The sequence below is a fragment of the Chaetura pelagica genome, unplaced genomic scaffold, assembly GCF_000747805.2.
Source record: "Chaetura pelagica isolate M959 unplaced genomic scaffold, ChaPel_1.0 scaffold527, whole genome shotgun sequence".
Lineage (NCBI taxonomy): Eukaryota > Metazoa > Chordata > Aves > Apodiformes > Apodidae > Chaetura > Chaetura pelagica.
Window position 1 is genome coordinate 277,573 of NW_009953915.1, and position 17,356 is coordinate 294,928.

At 43.0% G+C, this 17,356-nt stretch overlaps 1 protein-coding gene across 2 annotated transcripts; it reads right to left on the minus strand.

The window, feature by feature from the left end:
• Positions 1–3,897: 3,897 nt before the first annotated feature.
• Positions 3,898–17,117, minus strand: TRA2B (transformer 2 beta homolog (Drosophila)). 2 transcript variants are annotated; one of them, XM_010001501.1, is made up of 8 exons: positions 16,456–17,117; positions 12,344–12,506; positions 11,341–11,529; positions 9,861–9,976; positions 8,624–8,707; positions 6,227–6,289; positions 5,087–5,160; positions 3,898–4,304 (listed from the first exon to the last, which is right to left on the minus strand). In XM_010001501.1, the coding sequence occupies exons 2-8, from the start codon at positions 12,374–12,376 to the stop codon at positions 4,294–4,296; spliced, it is 570 nt and encodes a 189-aa protein (XP_009999803.1). In that variant the 5' UTR covers positions 12,377–12,506; positions 16,456–17,117; the 3' UTR covers positions 3,898–4,293. The 2 variants fall into 2 exon arrangements, with proteins under 2 accessions (XP_009999803.1, XP_009999804.1); XM_010001502.1 differs by lacking the exon at positions 3,898–4,304 and having other exon boundaries at positions 5,079–5,160.
• Between the last annotated feature and the right edge of the window lie 239 nt (positions 17,118–17,356).

Consider the following 17,356-nt stretch of genomic DNA (forward strand, 5'->3'; position numbering starts at 1 on the left):
CAGTAATTAGTGCCCACAGGTTGCCCTACTCATTTGTGACTCGTCACTCACATCTCCTGCAGGAGTTGGGTGCAATGTATGAAGTCTGCAATTACCTGTATGATCTCATCCCTCCTGCCTCTGATTTTTGTTTTGCTTTACAGAAGTTCAACAACCTTCTCCAGATGTTTTCCCAACCCTAGGGAGGTTGTACTCTTATTCCTAGAGTTTTGGTGGACCAGTCTTGCTCCTGATGGTCAAGGTAAGTGCATGTTTTGAGGAGGAAGACTTGCAAGCACTGCTACAGACTGGCTGGCAAGGCAGCAACTGCCTGGGGAAAGCTGAGGGTAAATGGTCCCAAAGCTGGTGCATTTCCCAGCAGGAAAATCAGGTCTTCTTCTAAGTGCAGCCCTGCAGGTGGGACACACAGCAGGATCATTCCTCTCTGGAAAGACATGCTGGCTGACATGGAATGAACCTCAGAGGTGCAGCAAGACGGACCTAAAGAGCAAAAAAAAAAAAAACCAGGAGGGAGGGTTTGTTTAGTCTAGTGGAGGTCAAGATAACGGGCTGGTGAGTGTGAAGGGCTGCTCTGAAACACAGGAGAAATTAGGGAATAAACAGGAGTGTTTTGTTGACCAGAGTCTGAAAGAGAAGGTGGTGCCATTCCTTGGCTGGAGGATTTGGGAGGAGGTAGGACACATCTGGGATCCTCACTGGCCCGAGGGAGTCCCAACTCCACTCCAAGCTCAGGATAAACTGGTCAGCCCCCAACTCTGTGTTATCCTGAAGCTTTGGAAAGCCTGACTTGCCACAGGCTGGTTGAGATCAATCTGGTTTCATTGCCCTTTTCTGATGGATTGGCCTTACTAGGACCTGTCGGGGCACTGGTTGGGGCTCCTGTCAAATTGATTCTTTTGGGTAGCCTGGCTGGGGCTCTATGGTGAGATTCCTCCTTAGTTCCCACAGCTGGAGCATGCACCAGGGGATGCTGGAGATGCAAAAGCATCAGTGGGATAACACTACAAATTAACTCCCCTACAAATTAACTTGTTTCCTTCACAAGCACGACTGAGACAGAACAGTGTTTTAATTATGGGAATGAGGGGGACAGTGTCAGTAGGGATGGACCAACAGCTCCTTCCCATCAGGCCAAATATTTTGCTGCCTCTCCCAAGATGATCTTGAAGTTACATCTAAGACCAGGGTGATGGTGCACGTGCCAGAGATGGCCACCTGAGGGAGCCCCAAGAAGCCATACCTGGTATATTGAAGCAGGAAAGAGAGTGGATCATTTCTTGGCTCTGAAAGCAGCTCTGTCAGGGCAGGAGTACCTGCCTCGGTGTGGCTGATGTGCTGGAATGGAAAAGTGAACCCCAAAATCAATTGGTTGAGCCCAAATGAAGGAGTTGTGAGGGAAAAGGGGATGTTTAGGAACTCCTGAGGTTCAGGAGACAGCTGCAGGTTGCTGCTCTACCAGGACAGTCACAGCCCTGTGCTCCCCATTCCCTGTGCTCTGTGCTGCACTGGAAACAGACACACTCAAAAGTGAGTTTCAAGTTAATCTGTTGGTAGGCCACCTTCCTGGCTGGCTTCAGGAATATTTTCTGATTCCCTTCCTCAACTCTTGCCTGCCCATACCCAGCAGCTCCTCGAAGGACACCACTCCCACAGGGACGATGGCCATGCCCAGGGAGATGCTGTGCAGGGACTGGAGCATCTCTCACCCTGGGAGAGGCACAAAGTGAGCCAGAGGAAATTCCACCTGCAGAGTGGGAGAGTCCAGCAGTGCAGCAGCACAAACATCCCTGGGTTTCCCTTTTCCCCCACATGCTTTTGGGAGTTTGTTTGTCCTGCTCTGGCCAGGAAAGCAGGTCAGCAAAGGGTGTTGCACATCCATGGGATTCCACATCCACCCTGGCAGATGTTGCTTTCCCAGCTGCCAGCAGATGCTGCTTCCCTGCCGGTTGGATCAGTGCCAGAGCTCAGGGGACACTTCCCCCCCCTGCCTGGTGCTGAATTCCTGCCTGACACACTGGCAGCAGGACACCCTGTAGAGTGCTTCAGAGGTGGTTCTGAAGCTCATCACATACCACAACCATCAGTCACTGCCGCTGACAGGGCAACATGACACAAGGTGGAGCATCTGAGCAGGGCTCCTGGACTGAGCGGGAGTGATTCAGCTCAGCAAACACCCAGACAAAGGCTCTCCCCACAAGGCTATGGCACTGCCAGAATCTAAAGCATTCCCAAACCCTGGATACAGCTTTGAAATGGATTTTAGGGTGCACCTCAGCACAAACAACACCCCCTCTTTCCCGTTGTGCCCCTCATGGAGGAAAAGCCTGCTCACGTGGAACAGCACACAGCTCCCGGGGACCTTCCCAGGTATTTCCATGCAGGGAAAGGGAGGGAGGATGTTCTCTGGCACCAACAAGACAGCAGATGAACTCAGCTGCCAGGAACTGCACCACCACCAGCTGCAAAATCCTCATTTGACTAAAACACATTCACCCAAGGACACGTGGGCTCTGCTCTGTCAGCACTGAGGGACTCAAAGGGAGCATAAGATTGTGATGTGGTTAAAAGAACCAAAGGTTGCCTGCTCTGTGAGGGACAGGTCAGCTCTGGGTGTGGGACTCTCCCCACCCCTGGAACACTCCTGCACCCACCTGTGAGGTGAGCATCAGCACCAGGGCCCTGAAACACACCAGACAAGGACCTGAAACACACTGGACAAGGAGCTGGCACGGGGATTTGGGATGCTCCAGGCACAAGAGCAGCACTACACACTCCCAGGGACATGTCAGTGGAAGTCCCACCATGGCCCTGGATGGGATGTTACTGCTGGGAGTTGAAAGTAATCACTGCTGAAACCGTGCTGTCCCTTCCAGACCAAAAAACATAGGTAAACACCTTCAAGAGACACCCAGCCTAGTGCTGTTGGCAGCTCCTAGGCCTCACCTCTTCAGGCTCTTGCTTGGTGCAATTGCACATTATTTGCCAAACTGCTTCTGAGAGCAAGAGGGAACAACATCTTCCACCCTACTCATTATTTTCTCAAGTCCAGAAATGAGTAGCCTGCTGATTCTACCACCAAAAATGTCCCCAGCATAAAACCATGTGGGAAGCTCAATGTATCTCCTACAGTAAATGGAAGATAAAGTCATTAGATCACAGATCTAACTGCAGAACTTTACTATCTAGTGTTTGCCCAAGGTCTCTGAAATCCGATAGCTGACTTAATAGCTGAAAAGCAAAATAAGCAATTCAGTGCTGATTTTAAAAAGGAGCAATGGGTTCAAAGGCACTTAATGAAGAATTTTCAGTGCAATTTAGCTTTAATGGGACAGCAAAGGCCTGGCTGTTCCCAAAAAGAGAGGGGATGGAGCTCAGTGTGAGCACTTGCACTAGGACTACTTGGGTTCTTTTGTGAGGCTGACAGAACTGCAGGAGTTTCCACAGAACAGAAATCTGGGGGTGAAACAGGCTTACCCCTTAAATCCCAGCCTATGATGGCTTTGGTGGCCCTTCTCTTCACAGCCAAGTACTAGCTCATCCAGTCATGCTTTACACTCTCCCAAGAAAGGAAGACTGCAGGGGATGGCTCCTCCTCAGCTGGAAGTCACTACAGAAACACCTTCAGCTCAGCAGCTCTTCAGAGACCCAAACCAGCACAGGTTTGAGATAGTGCTCAGAAAGAAATCATGATGTTACCACAAAAACCTCAACCTCAGTGGAACACCATGTGGACCCTGCTCCTTCCTTCCACTCCCATCTCCAGAAGAACACAAAGAAGAAACAGAAATCTCTCAACCTGGGAGTGAAGCTACTGAAAACCTCCATCCAAAGAGCTAATGAGATCTGAACTCTCAGCTTCTACTTGGCAAAATTAAGCAGGAAAAGAAAAGAAAAACAAACTTCTTTTTATTTTATTTTTTTTTTTACTTTTTTGAAAGCATTTCACACAGGTTGTAATCTTCAGAATACCTTGGAATCAGTAGAAAAAAACTAACTGAACAGTTTGTCTTTACAATAGAAACCTTTCAGGAGTCAAAATTGAGACTAAAAAAATAACATGCAAAACATACTCCTCTCAAAACACAACTTGAAACAAAGCACCAAACTACACAAATATGCAGAATGAAACAGAATTTAACATCACAGAAGTAGTCTTCATAAAAGGTGTAAAAGTCACCTATTCACTAGGCACTGTTCACTTGTTTCAACAGAAGAGACAATAAAAATATTGTCCACCAACTTGCAATTTTCAACTCAAAGGCTGTAGCTAGAAACTCCTCTACATGTCATGCTTCAATAACGACCTGAAAGAAAAAAAACACAGTTAAGACTTCCAAGGATTGGCAGGTTTTGAGGAACTGTCTGAATTAGCTGTCACCTCCCAAACCTCCAGTGAATTAAACTCTTATGATTTGTTAATGACCAAGTCCAGCAGTCAGTTCTTTTGGGTAGAAAAGCTCCAATTCCCATCACATGCCCAGGGCTGTTTCAGCACACAATGGGAATTCACACTGGAATTGTGAGTTTCCCTATGGATCAGTAAAAGCAGTTACACTTGTTTTCAATTGGGTCAAGGTGAGAACACAACCATCACAAGGGGAGTAGCTAGGAGTGCCATTTTGTGGTTTATCCCATTTTTGCCATCCAAATGCAGCTTTATCTTCCATGCAAGTTAAGCTGAAAGAAGAACTATCTGGACCTCAGAGTTGTGTAGAAATCTAGTTTCAGTGGTAGAGCATGTAAGGCTTGGGAATTCAGCCTTGGGAATTCAGCCTTGCTGTCCTAGAGGTAGCCAAATTGCCAGTGTACTACACATTCCTGTTTTAATATTCCAGAGAAATAAATGGTTCCTCAGACTTTCCAACAAGGGCAACAAGAGTTTGGTTTTTTTGCAAACTAAATATTTGCCCTGTCCTCAAGGTTGCCCAGTTGCTCAATGAAACATTAAAAGGGAAACTGTGGTTAAAAAAAATAAAAAAACCCCAATCACATGGAAGTCAAATAGTCTTTCTGGACACAAAAGATCAAAAGAAGTTTGGGCAAAGTGGAAATTTGGTTTTGATATGGGAGCTTTGTGGCTACTTACGAGGTGAGTAGGATCGAGATCTGGAGCGGGATCTGTAGCCCCCTCGGCTGTAGTAGGGGGATGGTGACCTCCTCCTGGGAAAGAGGGACAGAAACAATCCCTTTGTTATAGCCTGTGGCAGGTGAGCAGCACCAGCTCTGCCTGGATGCCTCTAAGCTGATTCTGCTCTTAGCAGTGTACTTGGGGAAGCTAACGAGCACATCCCTGCTGGGTAGCAAAGATTTCAGTTTTCCAAGTCTTTTAGGCCAGAGCAATGTTACTCGGGGCTAAAACAAGAGGTATCAGCTGTCCTGCATGCACATTTCGACTACCTGTGATGTGTTTCAAGCCAAGACCATCCCCAAAGGCACAGTGGAAGCTGAATCCCACCTGAACTTTTGAGCCTAAATTATTTGTTCTAGACAAAGAGCCGATTCGAGCAGCAATCACTGCTACAGGCAACCCCGATACCCCCAAGCTCAGTGTTTCCTTGCCTAGTTGCACTGATCTCCAAATAATAATAAATCCCCAAACATCCAGGACATTAACCTCTTGGCATAAAGCACGTTTTTCCTGCACTAAACTGTCCTTATCCTAACTACAGCCCTTTACATAGCTATGAGGGCACCTCTGAAATGAACTGTGGTGCTCACTAAAGAGCTGAAAGTGCTCAGCATCCACCCAGTTTCTGTTCATCTGTTTAAAGATCTCCTAGACTTGATTCAAATACCCAAAAATATCACCTCTAAGAGTATTTCCACTGTTGACCAGCCACTGTAAACTTCCCTGTCATACCTGTAAAACTGATCCCTGTCTTGAACAGCTCTCCATCCTCCTCCTCCTCCTCCACCGCCTCCTCTGTGAATACAAAAAGCAGGAAGACTTTTGAAAAAAATGTTCAAAAAACAAAAAGTTCCTTGTAGCAGCAAAAAGCATCACCACTAAACTGTCCTTATCCTAACTACAGCCCTTTACATAGCTATGAGGGCACCTCTGAAATGAACTGTGGTGCTCACTAAAGAGCTGAAAGTGCTCAGCATCCACCCAGTTTCTGTTCATCTGTTTAAAGATCTCCTAGACTTGATTCAAAGAATACCCAAAAATATCACCTCTAAGAGTATTTCCACTGTTGACCAGGCACTGTAAACTTCCCTGTCATACCTGTAAAACTGATCCCTGTCTTGAACAGCTCTCCATCCTCCTCCTCCTCCTCCACCGCCTCCTCTGTGAATACAAAAAGCAGGAAGACTTTTGAAAAAAATGTTCAAAAAACAAAAAGTTCCTTGTAGCAGCAAAAAGCATCACCAAGCAGAAGCAAACAAAGACAAGAGCACGCTGGTTCCTACACTGGGTAATGCCAAATTACTTCACCATGTAATTTTGATATGGTCCTGGAATGAGCTGGCTAAGCTCAGTGCCAAGAAGCAGTTAAGAGAGGACACTCCAGCTGGTCAACGTTCTAATTTACCAGGTCACACTCTCCAATGAGCAGCATCTTCAGATTCATCAGGTCTCCTTGCTTTAATTTTTTAATTTTTTTTAGAGTCTTCTCCACCAAGGTGCAAGTTGTTTTTATTTTTTTTAAAGGTTATTATTCTTTAGTTTACAGATATTTTGCCAGTCAAGATTAATCATTCCACGACAACGAGGAGAAAATAAATTTTAACATGACATTTCACCTGCATTTCCCTTAGGGCTTTACTGCAGAGAAGGCAAAGTAACAGTTACAATTGACTTTCTAGGGTGGAGTACTAGTATTTTTATAAGTCCTAGAGTTTACAAACATATGAGCCACTGCTCACTGTGTCAGGAGTGAAAAAGGTAACACTTAAGCACTAAGTACTTAGGGTCATGCCACAATCTCAACAAGGAATACATTCCATTTTCAGAACACACAAGCAATAGACAACAGACTTCGAAGACTGACCCTGTCCTATCAAGTGCAAGAAGACAGACTGACGGTGTAAAACTCCTACCAAACACTGCACAGCCTCCATCTTTTGCTGGTCCTTTGCTGCCTTTGCCATTTTGATGATACATCAGAACTCCAGAAAACAAATGCTAAGTGGGAGAAGGAAGCTGGAAGCACCACAGAAGGGGCTGCTCAGCAGGCCATGATGCAAATCTTTTGTGCTCCCCAACACTCTGTCCAGCTGCTTCAGCTCATTCACCCACTAGATCTCAGTTAATTACTCTTATTACATTAAGTGAGACAAGGCTACTTAACTGCCAAGCAAGTTTTTGTACCCTGTGCTCTGAACCAACTGGAAGTTTGGTCAAAGAGCCAGCCACCCCATAGGAAAGCCAACATTCAAGTGCTGGCAAAAGGAAACCAAACATGGCTTGGTTCTTGTCTGCTCAGTATCATCTTCAGATTTTAACTCCAAAATGGCATGAGACTTCAGTGTCAACAGCAAAGCAGGGAGGAGAGAAAGGGATTGGAAGCAAAGCCTGGGAAGGAGAAACAGTGGCTTAAAGGAGGGAAAGGAAGGGAGAGCTGCTCTCAGCCACTGACAACAACCATATCAAAGTATAAACATATTTACTTCCAGGCCTAGAAAACAACAGAAGAGCACACTGAAAGTTAAGGTAACAGGATTTATTACTTCCTGTGTCTGAGAGCTATAATGTGATAATGCAACTGGAATCCACCAGTTCCCAGGGTTGCCATAAATTCACGCACTGCTGATGCATTTAAGCTGTACAAGCCACTTAGGAAGAACTCTACAGAACTCAGCAACCACAGGCACGCTTGGTAATTGGAGGCTGCAAAAACAAACTCTTTCTGATTTAATAGTGTCACAGAAGTTGTGAGGACTTCACAGGGAACAAGTCTTGTTGGCAGTTTTAATGGAAAATGCAGGAGACAAACTTGCTCCATCAGTAAAAACCCAATTAGTACCAAGCATTTTTTTTCCAACAGATTTTGAATCCATAGGTCTCTGACAACATGCAGTGCCACCTGAACATTCACCCCTTTCAGCCCACCAATCTGCTGCTGAACAAAGAAATTTAGACTGAACACAGAAATGGGTGTGAGGCCTTCAAGTAACACATCCACCCCAACAAAGTGTGTTAAAAGATTTTTTAAGTGGAAATGTCCAACAACATTGGACATTCCTTATACTTGGCAACATTTGAGGTGCCATAATTATTAGGAGGGGTGCCAGTGACCACCAAAATCTGCCACTTTTTGTCTACATGCACTATGCTCAAGGCACTATTTCAATGCTAAAAGATGAACCAATGGAAGACTCTTAATTATAGAGCATCTAAGACTATAAAGAACATCCTTTGTTTTTCAAAACTTAATGCAGATTAAAAGAACATCCTGGACTAACTCAAGCCACAGGTTGAACACCACAAAGTATTTCACAGTCTGGTTTGTACCAAGCAGTAATTTTGGTAAAGATTTCATAGTAAGATTTCGGAATGACAGTAAGTGCAAGAATGTTTTGTCATTCATAGGTAGGATGAGCTGCTAAACACTGATTTAAGTAGAAATACACATGAGAAAGCAGTTTAAAAAGCAGAAAAATATTAGAAATCTTGCCTGACCTGTACGATCTGCTGTAATAGTCACGATCATCGTACCCTCTGTCATACCCCCTGTCGTAGTAATCTCGTCGTCGTGAGCTGCCACTAAAGCAGTGAAAGAAAATGACATTTCAAAAAACAGAAAATATGAACATGGTTGCAGTGATTCTCAGCAGGCACACAGTCAAGTATAAACCATTTTAACTGGGATATATTATTAGCTCACATCCTCCCAGGTGACACGTGAGCACTCCTTTCCCATCAGTGCGCATGGGAACAGAACTGCTTAAATAATCACTTTTTTAAAATGCTTGAACTTTTAAGACAGGTACTTTCCTCCTTGGTCTGCAACCTCTTAACCTTTTGATATCACAGGCACATGAGGAATTCCACTCTGTGACTACTCTTCACTCACTTTTAACTGTGAGAAAGCTGCCTTTGGAAGAACTTCCAACTACAAAAAAACTAACCTGCAGTCTCAACACAACATCAACTACATCACAACCAGTAACACAAAATCTTGGGGAAACAACTGGAAAATTACTTGGGAAAACAATTTGCATTCTTGGCACCTTAAGTCAAAACTGTACTCTTTGGGTAGGGTAAACTGCACCACTCAGCTGCTCCATTAATACTTGGTAATTCAGTCTTGGAAACTTGAGCTTGCAAAAGACATTCACATTGAAGGTACACAGGACAACTTAATTCAGAAAGTGTAAAAAAAAATAGTATTGAAATGTTTATTTAGCTCATGTCTGGGCTGTGTAGCCAGGTTTCTGCTGGCTGTCATCCAGGCTGACCCTAGATCAGTCAATGACAAGTGGTATTTAAATTAACCCCTCCTATCTCAAGAGCTGCAAAGATAAGCATTACTCCTCGGAGCTGCCCACAAGCAAGTTGTGGGTTTTTTTAATACTGAAAAGCCTCCTTTATCAGCAGTTTTTCTGGTTATTTTGCCAGATAAGCTCACCAGTGCAAGCACAGCTCTTGTTAAGGAGACTTAAACTTAATCAGGCATCAACAGTGAATTTTGCAATTCAGTTTCAGTGCTAGAAACATCCACATCGTGTACAGCACACAAGTGACAAGTAAACTGCTCTCAGAGCAGTGCAGTAATGCAAAGGCCTGATAGACTAGGAGAACACCACAAAATCAGCTCTCCTGGAGGTGTTACACAACTGTTTTTAAACAAAACTCAAGACAATTAATTGTCTCTCACATCCCTCTGGAAAAAAAACAATTGCACACAATAACTTACTAAGTGGGTCTTCCCATATAGATTCCAGGGGTAGGTGTGTGAGGTCTTTTTGTTATGGAAAAGTCCACCCGGATCCTTCTTCCATCCAGCTCCATTCCATTGGCACGTTCCTTTGCCTAAACAAGAGTGAGAAAATCCTGTGGGTAAGAACTTTATTACCAACACAAGTTTCTAATTCCTGCTTCAAGTATTCAGTCCTAAAATGGCTGGGTTAGGATGCACATGTAGGTTTCACTTTCCATTCATTTTAAGATGTTACAGGCCAGCTGGATATGAGCTTCAGTAACCACTGAAAATGTAATTTACACTGCATAAAAAGCTTGAAAGGAACATAATTTAACAACTGTAGTACCTCTAACATGATTAAGAGAAGGCCTTGGATATGCTTATGTAGGGAGACGTGACTACTCAAACGGGTAGCAAAGCATTTAGAAGTTAACAAAAGAGCAGTTATGTAGATTCAAGGTAGTTGTTGGGTTTTTTTTCCCCCCTCTTATGCATCCCCAAAACCTACTATAACCTTAAGCAGAGTAATATCCAAGTCATAAGTAAATCTGAAGTAAAAAAAACAACACAACCCACTGGGTTTTTTTCTGCCAAGAAGCAGGACATATATCCCAAGCTCCTACCTAACACAGAAGTCTTCATGCCAAACTTGGGAAAGACTAGAGACTTCAAGTAGTGGAATTTATGCAGAATATAAGCCTAGTTACAGCCCATGAGCACACTGCTCTCCAAGGGTTGGCCTTAGTAGAGAGCTCTGAACCTGGCATGTGCAGAATTCCCTGTTCATTCTGTAGCACTGAAGCCCAGATCCCATGATTTGTTATATGGCATTGACACTGCTTCAACTTACTGCACCCCTCAGGGGTCTCCATGGACATCTGCTGGGACCAAGAAGGCACTGTACATTTTCCTGGTCTTATTTCCAGAAGATTCCCTCTCCTCCCTCATCCTTTCAGACTCATGCACTAGGAGTCAGCAGAAAGCAAGACAGTGCTCCTACAGAGAGCTCTGAAATGACTTCCTAGTGCACTCTGAACATGCCTGTTAATACAATTAAGATCACCTGTGGAGTTAGGAGGGAACTCATCTCAAAATTACAACAGAGGGTTTGTGTTTCTGGTGCAGTCTACTCTATGGCTAGTCTGGAGTGAATGTTGGGAATGACACAGCAGCCTAGGCTGCACAAAGATCAATATTGAAGCCCCTCCACTTTCTCCTCTGGTACACACCAGCCCTCTTTTGAGCCACAACTGCCATTTATTGAGTTGTCAAGTGTTTTTTAGACCCCAAGAAGGAAGGTAACAGAAGCTACTGTGGACCAGCTCGCGATATGATTATTTCATACAAGCAAAAGGAATTCACTTTAAAAGGTTCCTGCCACTTGAAAGGTCTAATAGTGAGTTTCTCCAGGCTTTATCCTGTTACAGAGTATACATCCCAGCAAACATGCCACCCACTCTGTGCCCCAACCTACTTCCTTTGCATCCTCCACGTTTTCGAAGTACACGAACGCAAATCCCCTGGAACGCCGGGACTGCTGGTCATAGACAATGGAGACATCAGCAATTGGACCATACTTGGAGAAAACTTCTCTCAGATCTCTTTCTGTGGTGTACAGACTCAATCCAAACACGCCAAGACAACAATTTGGGTCAGGATTTGCCTAGAGGAAGGGATAGATACATATTAGAAGAAAAACAATTGTATGTGCTGTGCAAGGTATTTCACAAGTTGTGAGTCTCAGAGCTTCAAGGCAAAATAGTAACAAGAAGATGCTGCTGAGATTCAGGCTGGGTTAACTTGCTAACAGGCACTATTAAAATCAAACCTCCACATAGAAAAGCCCCCTCTCACAAAAACACACTGCATTTCTTGGAGGACTGTACAAACTATGCTTATAATACATATTGGATACTGTATTTACAAAGCTTTCCCTCCAAAGGATGTGACTATGGAGAGGCAGAAGTCAGGATCACATCATCATTTCTGTTACTTATCCATTTTTCCCCTTCCTTTAGCATGAACCACACTGTGCTCAGCCACCTGGGTCTGTAAAGCAGCTAAAAGCAAGCTGGTTTGCATGCTCATTTAATAAAGATACCATCAAAACAGCTTTTAATGGCATGTATTATTTTCCCAGGCTTTCTAATCAAGGAAAATATGTTTTTCCCTCCTAATTCTACCCCCTCCTTCACTGCACACATCCACTCATGTCTCACAGCAGATATATGACAATAGCCTGTGCTGGTAGCACTTCTAAGAGCATCTGCAAAAAGCCAACAAGACCCCCCCCACTCCACAATCCCTAGCAAGTTTCCAGAGAGCCCTGGTTTATCAAAAGCTGCACCACAATTAACCTCAACAATGTCTTGTAAGCAGACCTATGGGGGAAGCAGAACGTTTTTCTGGAAAACTCATTAATGGAGTGATTTCAGGATGTACTCAGACTACGTGTGAGTCATCTGTGACAGTCATACCCTGTTCCCAATGTGACGCCTGCGGGTAGACATGGGGGAGTGGCTGTGACTGTGTCGCCGCCGATAATCCCGACTGTAGGACCTACTTCTGGATCTCCTGTGAGAGCGGGAACGGGAGCGGGACCTTGTGTAGTGTCTACGGGAACTCCTCCTTGATCTAGATCTAAAGAGAAGGAAAAGAAAAAGGGGTAGTCATGTTGGGTTTGTCTGGGTTGATGAAGCCTTCAAAACCACAGTGGGTCAGCACCGCATGACTCAGTTTGAATCAGTTTTAGTCACTCCTCTCCAGGACTGTGTGCTCAAACTTTACAATTCCAGGATTGCTGATGATCTCAGAACATTTCTACTGCAGCACATGGACCTCAACTTCCCATTTTAGTTAGCCTTTAATTCCCCAATAGCTTTTATCTCTCTCTAAGAAAGCTATCTTGGTTTGACACACTACATGCTTAGAATATTCACAGCATGTACAGTGGCATTTAGGTAAAAATAGCTGGGGTGACTTATTTTAAAGACTTAACAGAAGAAGGGAACAGAAGTTAGTCTGCACAACTGCAGAGATGCACAGTTTTGCTTATTTAACACTCAGAATAGCACTGCTTTCACTGGAAACAAAATACACTTTTTACACAGTGCATAATTACAAGCACAGGAGTCTGGGAAATGCCCATGAAACTGAGCTTAACACAACTGAAGGAATTAAGGTGTAGTAGGTTTCTTTGCCTTCAGGTATTTCAGCAGTTATTTAATGCTAGCTAATCATGAAAGTTTACATGGTCAAACTCCAAGTGTGTTTAAGGTGCAACTGCTCACTGTTTTCAGTTCAGACCTCTTCAGGACAGTTCCATAAATGTGTTCTGACAGCTCTAGGCCCGTGGACATGAAGTCCTACAACACTCCAATTCTTTGTACTAAATAAACCCTTAGCCCTCCCAACACAGACAATCTTAGCTGGAAAGCTGGACAGGCACTGGAATGTGATGCCTGATTTTGGCCTGCTGGTAGCAGTCACTGAATAATCTGCATTCCACACAAGTACAAAGCAAATCACTGCAAGGCTAAGAAGTGCAATTAAGAGTTGAATATTTAAAGGGTCTTGCTCATAAATTGTTAATCTTCAGACTCTTTCTTGTGTCTTAAATGTCCTTCTTCCAGTTTGTGGAAACCAAGGTAGCAAGTAGTGATGGAGACCAGAGGCCACCATCACTGCACAGCCATGTGTCACAGTAATGTCACCACCACACTGGTGAACCAAGTTCTTAACCTGAACTTGTTTTTACTCCTGAGCATTTAACAGCTTCTTCCACAGTCAGGATTCCTCACCGAGTATCACCAGACAGCCAAACTGCACTACATACACTCTGTGCATTAAAGGTCTCCTCAAAAAAATGCCTTCAACCTTATCAGAAGTGAGCCAGCTACGTAAGTTGTCTTCCTCAACTTGAAATACATACTCCAGGAGAAATGACTACAGCATGTCCCATGAACAACACTTCTAACTAGGTATTTAGCAAGAAGAGATTATTTTTGGCAACAGAAATTTAAAAAAAAAGAGAACTTCCCTCAGGTGAGGAAGACAGTAAAGAAAGACAGAAATTATAAGAACAAGTTCAATACATGCATACAGCCACAAAATAAAAAAACACACTGAAGATAAACACAGAACTGATGTTGCAGGTAACAGATTCAACCCATTACACCAACCAAGAGCTGGACACTTCTAAAGCAGGTAATCCATTATGTGAGAGAGAAAGTCTTATTTTAAATAGGCACTGATCATACTGCTGCCTTACATGTCATACTGCCATTATTCTACTTTGCTGCAAAACCACTGCAGCAGAAAATCAAGACAAGAATTGTTTACACCTAGAATCAGACAAAGAAACCACGCTTGCTGTGCTGCTAACTTAAAAAAAAAGCAGATTTTTATATCAAGTATCAACACACACTAACTGACAAAAACACCAGGACACAGGTTCGTTCCCAAATCACAGTTTAATTTATAAAGCTGGTAACTCAAAAATACATTTGCAACAGAAACTGCCAAGAAATGAAAGTTCTCACAAGTTTACTGTTTAGGTGAGAGCCAGAGTTAGATGATCTGCCTGTGATTACAACTAAACATGTGATGGGTCTGAAAACCGACAGAAGTATGTTTGTTCTAAATATGTGCCTTGACACAATTCTGCCCAAAACTGCTAGAACACACTAACCCTGCAATGTAATTCCAGGATTTCCAGCCACAGGCATTTGCAAGACAGCTGTTAAATGCTCAGGAAGCCAGGGTAGTCATAACCTTCTATTTTTGTTCATCAAAATGTAAAAAGTCAGTTGCCAGGGTGTTATTTAAAGGGTGATTTCTTGTCAAAGTAAATTATTTGCCAGGTCTGTCCTAAATTCTAAATCTTGTATTTGCTTCTTCCAGCATTTTATACAATTTGTGGTTACATTCTACCCAGTATTATGGTTATTCTGCAAGTGAGAAACATGGTGCTTCAGAATCCCTGGGAGTTATGGATTAAGGTGCAGAAGGACATGCTGGGTCCTGCCTTGCTTGTTTTTAAAATTAAAAGCTTCCTGAAAGGTGCTTTGCAGTCTCCATCCTCTGAGGCTGTCAAAACTCAACTGGAGAAAGCCTGAAAACATGGGCTGTGCCCAGACCTGACTCTGACTTGAGGAGATTTGGACCTTGATTTGGAGCAGCCCTTCCTGAGCTGTCCTAGGAATCTCTCACTGACAGCAACCCCAGTGGTCACTCCAATGTCATACTCTATACAGCAGTATTACTCTACCAAGTATTTATTAACTAAATTGGACATATTGTTCTTGCACTGTAGGGATTCCCAAATGCACAGCTTGACACTTGGGACTGCAACTCAAGTACATAACCAACCCAAGCCCACTTCTCTGTTGGCAACATTTCACAACTGTTTTCCCACTCACAAAATCCTTTCAAACCCGTCAGTTTGATCTTGCAAGGAGACCTAAACACAGTATTTGACAGTTTTTTATATCATGGCTGATTCCCAATAGCACTCCAGCCTGACCCCCCAGGCTTTGGAAAGCCCAATTCCTTGTTTAGAGAAATAAAAAGCACACTGTGAACAGAGCAACTAGAAACCTCACTGCTGAAACCCACTTTTTTTTTTTTTAACTGAATGCTTACAATGAGTAAAGGAATTATCAACATTCATTTCTGTAGTCTAGACTCTTTTAAGAAAGCATCATTCACCCATTTATAGGTTTTGTTGCTTCTATGTATTCTTTATGAAATATTTACCTCTTCTGTGACACAACTGGTAAAGCCAATGTAAAGCATCTAACAGTGACATTAATAATCTTATTTCTAGACTAGTACTGTATTTTATGTCTTAATTATGTCTGTTAACCATTTGAAGAGAAATTCTGTGACTAAGCCCAGCCTGTCCAGCACAGCAGTATAACCACAGGTAATGCAGTGAATAAGGCCTTTGCATAGTGCACATTTGTGTTACCATGTAATATATACAATAAAGCAAGACACTTTCTCCACTAGTTTGGGTTTGGTTTGATTTGAGAGCTTGGAAAGCTGTCTAATGTTTCAAGCTTTCCAGCCTGTTAATTTTCAAGTTCAATAAATGTATATTTAAAAGGTCAGACGTCTGTTGAAATTCACACTTTTGTCTATTGTTTTTTGTGGTTTTTTTTCTCCATGGAATACACTGTTAGTTACTCCAGAAATGTCACAGCTTCCACTGAGAAAATGTAATATATTGATGTCAGCTAAAATGGATAATCTGCTCTTTTAATGGACAGAAAAACCAGGATCTAGAGTTCCTAGTGCTTCAAGTTGAGAAACTAGCCATTATTTTGAGACTTGAAAGTGCCCTCCCAGCTGTGTCAGCAGAGATACAAGCCTGTGTAGCTGACTGTGTAGTTTAGAAAAAGCTGCAAAAAGACAGAACTTGATAGTTGAGCTTTTCAGGTCCTGAAACCACACATGCCCCTTTGGCTTCCATGTCCACAGATCACCAGTTATCTCTCCAGCCAGAACTGGGCTAACACTGGACTCCACCTCTGACATCACCACCTGACTTGTTAAGAGGAGGAAGAGTTAAAAGAAGTCAACTCACCTGGATTCAGACCTGGATCTAGATTTTGACCGGGAGCGCCTGGAATCTTCCTTAGAGCGAGATCTTGCAGGGGTGTGTCTCCCCGACTTGCCAGACCCATGAGCACTTCCGCTTCTGGAAGCAGAACGGGATTCCTGCACGCAGATATTGAAAGCCTAATTTGTACACAAATTTCTCCTTTGCCTAAGGGCTGTAAACAAGCTCCAGTGAAATAAAGCGTAAATATTCATATCTATGTGTCCGGGCAGTTGGCATTAGAACTGCCTAGATTTTTAAGGTTTTTTTTTTTTCTTTCCCTGGTAGACACTTCTTTACCCTGCATATACTTTTGCTATTAAACAGATAATGCATGCATGTTTAGCAAAATATACAGGGACACATAAACAGACTAGTAATTACTTAGCGTAGTGCTTTCAGATTCCAGATTACTTCTTATCTTAACTTCATTTTTATTCCTTTTCTTCATTCTTCCGTTTCAAATTCTGACTTCTTTCATCTTCCCCACTTCACACAAATTGCTCAATATTCTACAAGTGGGACTTCTGGTCTGATAATTAGCATGCATTCACTTTCTTTTTTTTCAAATTTCAGCTTCACTTATTCCTGAGCTTCAAATAATTCTCATTTATAAAACTTGTCAAATGGCGACTTCCGCATTTTCCTTCTTCAACATTAACCTTAATAGAAAAAGAACAGGATGAAGAATATTTAAAAACTCCAGGATAAAATCTAGTGCCAAAACTGAAACTAGAAAAAAAATGAATGTTTTGTGGACTTTTACTATATATGCAGTTCAAGAATTGAATCTACCGAATGCCCTATTTTAAAAACAGATTCAGTCCATTCAGTTTAACTTAGCACTAAGCAACTGAATTCACTATTTACGCCTGGATTTAATAGC

Coding starts and splice junctions, on each gene's coding strand:
- TRA2B (XM_010001501.1), bottom strand. CDS start 12,376: ATGTCTACCCGCAGGCGTCACATTGGGAACAGG. Junction 11,530..12,343: donor GGCGTCACATTGGGAACAGG/GTATGACTGTCA, acceptor CCCTTCCTCTAG/GCAAATCCTGACCCAAATTG. Junction 5,161..6,226: donor GACAGGGATCAGTTTTACAG/GTATGACAGGGA, acceptor CCTCTTTCCCAG/GAGGAGGTCACCATCCCCCT.